The sequence below is a fragment of the Lactuca virosa genome, chromosome 8 (assembly GCF_052849685.1).
Source record: "Lactuca virosa cultivar CGN04683 chromosome 8, Lactuca_virosa_CGN04683_v6, whole genome shotgun sequence".
NCBI classification, from domain to species: Eukaryota; Viridiplantae; Streptophyta; class Magnoliopsida; order Asterales; family Asteraceae; genus Lactuca; species Lactuca virosa.
The window spans coordinates 152710130-152717439 of record NC_136433.1 but is presented as its reverse complement, the minus strand read 5'-3'; the positions used below and the strand labels follow the sequence as shown (position 1 = coordinate 152717439).

The following is a 7310-nucleotide window of genomic DNA, read 5'->3' as shown; positions in this document are numbered from 1 at the left end:
TATTGGGGTATGAACTCACCTTATGTGGGTGATTCAATTGAAGATTCGATATAGAATGATAAGTTCCACGAGTGAAGTCCCGAAGCACAAACGAGTCCTAAATAGCATGTAATGATACATATAGGCAAGAAATTAGTGAATCTAACTACCAAGGCGATTAGGGAAACAACCTATGATGCAAGAATAACTCACCAAAGGAGTGTTAGAAGCAAGTTAGGAGGCTGAAAGTGAGTTCACGGACAAGCTTGATGGTTCACGGCCCCCATGAAGGGTTCACGGTCCAAGAACACTTGAAGTGTTCACGGCCAAGATGAAGTGTTCACGGCCCAAGAATGGATCACGGCCCAACTTCAGGGAAGAACACTTGAAGATCTTGTTGTTTCGCAAGTGTTTGAAGATCCTAGTAAGCTTTCTAAGGAGTAGCAAAGGAAAAAGGGTGTTTAAGAGTGAAACATGGTGTTCTTGATATATGATACTTGAGAGAGAATGGGATGTTTGTGGCCAAGAGAGAAAGAAATGAAAGAAAATTAGCCATCTCATATATATATATATATATATATATATATATATATATATATATATATATATATATATATATATATATATATATATATATAGGTAGGAGTTCACGACCTAAGGGGGGTTCACGGCCATGAACATGGTTTGCGGCCGTGAACCTCACTTGATGAGGTTTATGGCCCGAATGCAATACTCCTAACTCGTTTCCTTAGTGGTTCACTTCCTAACACACAACCCTAACTTATACAAGGCTTAGAAACCTATAAATTTGACCTTTGGTTGCTGTGTTTGACTTTACAAGACAAGAATTTCGGGTTGTGACAAGTGTGAAGGCAGGGATTAGATTGATTGGGCTAAATGGTCTTCCGTTTCCTGCCCGGGATGGTTATGTTTTTTCTTACATGGTTATATACGGATGACGCGAATGTTGCAATGTAGCTCCCTGGATGCTTGTAGTGGTCCCTCTTAGAGTCTTCTCCAATGATCAGTCCAAGTAGCACGTTGCATGGTTTATGACAAGTATAGGTTAGAAAGCTATACCGAGGGCGGACCCCCGATATTGTTCTCCGATGCCTAAGTCAGGAGTCATGTTTGGTGCTTTAAGTGTATAAGAATTGCTTAGAATGTTTTCTCTGGCTTACCTCTTAGTGGAGGCTCATTCTTATATCAAAGGTTCAGACCGATTCTTGGCTTTTTTGTTTTGGGTTTTGCATTGATCTTCTGGTTATGATAATGAGCCTCATTTTCTATTAAAATAGTCTTGCTTTTCCCGTGTTTCCTGGAGATGCTTTATACGGTATGTACGATGATAGGGTGATTCTTGCTTTTATGTTCGGCGTTTAGGTAGATGCTCGTGCTCTAGGCAGGCATGTCGGGTTGCTCGACCAGCCTGGTTTTATGTGGACCGGTGGCCCTACCCCATTATATTTAGCACCTCTCCCAATCGGTGTCAAAGTTGGTTACTGTAAACAAAGGCAGATCTATATAGTAACAACATGTGTCCATGGACACCCCTAATAATGGGATTTCATTTAGAGAGTACACCAAAAAAATTAGATGAACACCCTTTGATTATATGTCTGGACACACTTTGTTTTAGAAAAAATCTATCCTCATTTTCTTGTTTCCATTTTCCAATACATGAGCTGGCGCCTTATCACATCCTCATTTTTAGATTTTTTCTTTCTATTTTGAATTTAACTTTTATCATTGATTTAAACAAATAAACGATGTGTCAATTATTTAAACCGAAAGCGTAAGCACGATAATCGGCTATATGTTTACAATCATCCTTAGAAAATATATGTATATAATAAATAAACATTTATTTATGCTAACGGAAGTTTGTAATTACCAAGAACGTGGGTTACTTATTGAATTATTTGATTTATTCTAATAATGTGATTAATTTATTGAGTTATTTTAGTTTATTATTTAATTTGACATTAACCGAAGACATCATAAATCAGTTTTTTTTTGTAATAATTGTGACTACTTAAAATCAATTTAGTTTTAAATATGAATTCAAATTACATGACTGTAATAATATAAAGTTATAAACCATCAATAACAACAATTTGGACTTATGAAAACTTTTTGTAGGGCTTATGAATTTTTTTGCTCCATTCTGAAAAGTTTAGCAATATCAAAATATACATGCATCAAATGGTATTATCAATAATCCGATCAAATGACCAATTGTTTTTTTGTCTCATTTAGTTTGTTAACGCAATTAAGTTAGACACCTATGAGTTTGAATCATGGATTCGCACTATTATAATTTTTCTTGTGTTGGAAGAAAGATTGGAAAAATCTTGATCACAAAGATTTAAAAGTTATGGCACACAAAAATAAGTTTATGTTTTACTCTTTTCTGAACACCAAAAGTTTCATATTTAAAAAACCATTTCGTAAGCTATGTAATATGGTTTGAATGAAAACTTATGGAAAGTACTCACAAAAGATAATATATTTAAAAAAAAGAAATTCAGCTTCAATATATGGTCATAAATCGGTTGATTTTGTGATGTGAACAAAAATCATGATGTTCAAGAAAGAGATGATGATGTATGACGCAGCGGGTAAACTTCAAAGAATTTATTGAGTTATGCATAGGGAAAATGACTTATATGGGTAAGTATGTTTCAAAATCGTTCAAAAAATACCATTCAAGTTTGGTGTGTCCAAAAAACACTATCCAAGTAAAGCATTTGTACAAAAAACACCAACTAAGTACATTCTTTGTTCAAATTTGACATTTGGTAACCGGCAATTACCGGTAAAAAATAAGTAAAGGAAAAAAAACAATAGGAAAATGACTCAAAGAGGTAACTATGTTTCAAAATCGTTCAAAAAACACCATCCAAGTTTGGTATGTTCAAAAAACACCATCCAATTAAACTTTTTGTACAAAAAACACCAACAAACTATATGTTTTGTTCAAATATTACCCACCGATAACTGGTTCTTACATGTTAAATGATAACTTGGCTTAACTATTATGACATGGCATAATAATGATTGACAAAACAATAAATGATATATTCCTCCTTTAAAAACCGATTTAGGGTTTCTTCATGATTGAATGACTTATTCTTCTCCTATGATTGCTCGTCTTCTTCTAAAGTGATGATCTCAAACTCAAGTCCAAAACCCTAATTCTTAACTTAAGGAAAAAAGGGCTCCTTTACCCCTGCCTCAATGGACCTCCCTCCCCCTAAGGCCCAAATCCATAAAAAGCCCAAAAAGGCATCCAAGCCCAACTACAAGGCATCTAAGGCCTAATTTGACCTTAGGGGGAGGGAGGCCCATTGAGGCAGAGGTAAAGGAGCCCTTTTGCCTTAAGTTAAGAGTTAAGGTTTTGGACTTGAGTTCGAGATCATCACTTTAGAAGAAGAAGAGCAATCATAGAAGAAGAAGAAGTCATTCGTTCATGAAGAAACCCTAAATCGGTTTTTAAAGGAGGAATATATCATTTATTGTTTTGTCAATCATTATTATGCAATGTCATAATAGTTAAGCCAAGTTATCATTTAACCTGTAAGAACCAATTACCGATGGGTAATATTTGAACAAAACATATAGTTTGTTGGTGTTTTTTATACAAAAAGTTTACTTGGATGGTGTTTTTTGAACATACCAAACTTGGATGGTGTTTTTTGAACGATTTTAAAACATAGTTACCTCTTTGAGTCATTTCCTATTGCTTTTTTTTTCCTTTACTTATTTTTTACCGGTAATTGTCGGTTACCAAAGGTCAAATTTGAACAAAGAATGTACTTCGTTGGTGTTTTTTGTACAAATGCTTTACTTGGATGATGTTTTTTGGACACACCAAACTTGAATGGTATTTTTTGAACGATTTTGAAACATACTTACCCATATAAGTCATTTTCCCTTATGCATATTTAGAACATTGGTCCCTCGACAATGCACATAAGATTTAGATGAACCTTAACCTTTGTGATTTCTATCACGAATTCCGATAGATAAAAAATCATCATCACACAACAGCTTCTTTAGACAAATACGAGCGAGACAATTAATTAATAATTATAACTTTGGATGCGGCAGTAGCAAAAATAGAGTTTTATGTGTTTATTATTTTCCTAACAACTCCCACCTGCATTGCGGACAATACAAGCTGCAACACCAAAAATTAAAATTACCATAAATAACAATTTATTAGAGAAAAATAATATGTGTCGTGTGTATACAAATCTACATCTCTCCCTTTTGATACGTGTGCCACAAATATTGGAGAAAAATAATATCGTGTTGTGTGTATAAAAATCAGAAGAGAAAAAGAAATTGGTGAAAAAGATAAAGACCGGTGGAAAATAAATCGATGGTGTTTGGGATTACTTTTGAGCATCAAAAGTTTTTTTTGTAGAAGGACTTTTAGTTGAAGGACTTTTTGCAAAAGATACTATTTAAAATGTGTTTGGATTAACAAAATTACTTTTCATGTAACTTTTATATGTGAAGTCACATTATTATTTTTTTTTTATTTTTTTTTTAACTTTTTAAAAAAGTTAAAAGTTAAAAAATCAATCTAAATGCAATGCGAAACACCCTCGAAGTCACACTATCAAATTTAACATGAAGAAACTTACCCAATAAGCAAATTGACCTCATCTTGTCCTTTCTAACAAAACAAAGAATTCGTCACTTCCCAAAAGAGCCCCCAAAAATGTATGTATTGAATAATGAAAAACCAAATGAAACATCCATCTAAGACTATAATGCTATTGTGAAGTTACTTTATTGAAATCCATTCTTGTATAAAAAAAAATGATTGTATTTTTTGATAATGTTAAAGAAATAAATGGCACTACTATTAAATATTTTGTATCAATTTCGAAAAATTTGATAAGATTTTTTAATGGTGTAAGTGTTGAAAATGGTACACAGTTTTCTAAATTGATGCCAACATTGAATTTTACTTGTCTTTCCTTTTTTAACGTTAGCAAAAAGCTGTAATTTCACACCATCATAAATTTTTAAAGTTAGTGTTGTTTTATTTTTTTGTTAAATTTATTATTACAAAGAATACCATCCATAATAAGCAATGGCTAGTCCATTACAAAGAAAAAATAGGAAACGAAAGAAATTATCCATTACAAACAAGAAAAATTAATCATTTTATATGATAAAGATATACAAAAATTGCTAAACAATAAGTGAGATTCCTATTTATTTATCAGGATTCAAACCAAAGTACATTGCTGGAAGCAAGTCTACTTTACAAACGTATCAGAAAAAGAGATGAAAATAATTCATGATAACTTAAATGGCTAAACATGAACTCAAAGCAAAAGCATCATCAATATTCAATAAGCTTCACATTTGACGGAAGAACGAAACCTTTAGCTTGCAAACAAGAAATAGCCTAAGAAGAAAGACAACAAAAGTGATAAAATATTAGGAGTAGGAGCATTGATTTGATTGAAACAAGTTTATCCAAAAGGGAAAAAGCAAAAGAAATTTTTACCTTAGAACATAAAAACCCAAGTTGAAGCTCCTTGACATGGCGAAGATTCATGATACATCCTTTAAGCACCTCTTCTTCCACTTCATTAGTACAAGTATAATCTAAGTGAGCTTTGAGTAAAGAAGACACATTTAGCAACAAAAGCTTACACAATGATATGTCATGGTCAATTGTTAGTGACAAAATATTAGGAGCATTGATTTCAATGATATCAGCTTCAGATTCAACATAAGAAAAATCCTTGTATCCACGTAACACCAAGTTTTTAACACTCTTTGAAGTAATATCGAGCCGGTTATAACCATAGCAATTATCCAAAATCAAAGTTTCCAATACAGGACTCCCAGTTAATATATTGTCAATCAAATCTTCATCTAAACTCCAATACCCGGATATACACAAACTCCTAAGACTTTTCCAACTAATCTCCCCAACTGGATTGAGCATGCATCCATCTACTCTCAGCTCAGTAAAACATGAACTGGTGAAAACAATTTGATCCAATATAAACTCATATTCTGAATCCGAATTCCAAAACTCCAAGTCAAGCTCTCTAACATTACATTGAATAGCATAGTGAATCCAAATGTTTAGTTGCGACTGAAAATGAATATCATAACTGGTATACACTTTGAATTTCTTGAGTTTGGGACATTGAGTTGGTGATAAACTAGTAGGAGCACTGATTTTGATGATATCATCGGCTTCAGATTCATCATCTGAAATAATATTGAGCTGTCCATGACCATAGCAATATTCCACTGCCAAAGTTTCCAATAGAGGGAGGACTCCCAGATAATATTTTTACAATCAAGTCTTCATCTAAATTCACATTGGAAACACACAAACTCCTAAGATTTTCCCAACTAATCGCCCCACTTGGATTCAACTTGCATCCTGCTAATCTCACATCGGTAAAACATGAATTGATGAACAAAAATTGATCTAACAAAAACTCAGGTTCCCGTCCCAATAACTTCAAGTTAAGCTCTTCAACGTTACAACTTATAGCATAAGCAATCCATTTGTTGAAATGCGATTCAAATCGAATATCATAAAAGGTATGCACTTGGAATTTCTTGAGCTTCAATTGGCGACATTGAGTTAGGGTTTTGTTCACCAATGATGCGAAATCGGAACTTGAGTTAGGGTTTTCGAAGAAATGATTTGAATGCTCAAATATCAGAGCAGGTACCGAAGTCCAAAGATGTTCCCATCGCTTGGCGAGTGTACCTGTTATGATGGCGTCTTTTGTGGACGGCAAACGAGAGAGGATTTCAAGAAGCAAGCAATCAGGCAACGCACTGATTCCATCATCTTCCCCCTTCTCCATGATTTCTTGACATTTAATCCGTTTCTGGGCAATTTCACGTTGATTTTGTCTTTCTTCCAACATCTTCAACAGAGACTCGCAGCTTTCCCCGATCAAAAACTCCACAAAACTCGATTGGCGTATATGTAGTCATGTAGACCATAACGTTTTGCTTTAGCCCCCCTGGACTTTGAAAATATACTATTCGGTCTATTAAAAATTTAAAATAACATATATTTCCATGATCAAATAATTTATTTACTATTAGCCGAATGTCAAAAATAATAATTATGGATTTTTTTTTGACAATTTTTGAATATTCAAAAGCTCTGAATAAATCTGTCTTTGAATGAATATACCATGTTTGGTTAAGGCGTTTGAAATTTATGGCATTCAGTGTCATGTTTGATAAAATATTTAAATTAAATCTTGTTGAATAATTATAAAAATTACAAAATATCATATAAAAACTCAAATTAAATATAA

General features: G+C 33.2%; 1 protein-coding gene across 1 annotated transcript; it reads right to left on the bottom strand.

Annotated features, from left to right (window-relative positions):
• Nucleotides 1-5179: 5179 nt before the first annotated feature.
• On the bottom strand, nt 5180-6908 carry LOC145130970 (F-box/LRR-repeat protein At1g06630-like). The gene is made up of 3 exons (XM_079065717.1): nt 6362-6908; nt 5513-6312; nt 5180-5410 (listed from the first exon to the last, which is right to left on the bottom strand). Exons 1-3 carry the CDS (start codon nt 6906-6908, stop codon nt 5345-5347), a joined length of 1413 nt encoding a protein of 470 aa, XP_078921843.1. The 3' UTR covers nt 5180-5344.
• Nucleotides 6909-7310: the final 402 nt, after the last annotated feature.

What these genes read in the sequence shown, in the direction of transcription:
- LOC145130970 (XM_079065717.1), bottom strand. Translation starts at nt 6,908, where the DNA reads ATGTTGGAAGAAAGACAAAATCAACGTGAAATTGCCCAGAAACGGATT. An exon ending in TAGTTGGGAAAATCTTAGGA is followed by an intron (nt 6,313 to 6,361) that starts GTTTGTGTGTTT and finishes GATTGTAAAAAT; the next exon opens with ATTATCTGGGAGTCCTCCCT. An exon ending in TTGGGTTTTTATGTTCTAAG is followed by an intron (nt 5,411 to 5,512) that starts GTAAAAATTTCT and finishes CTTTCTTCTTAG; the next exon opens with GCTATTTCTTGTTTGCAAGC.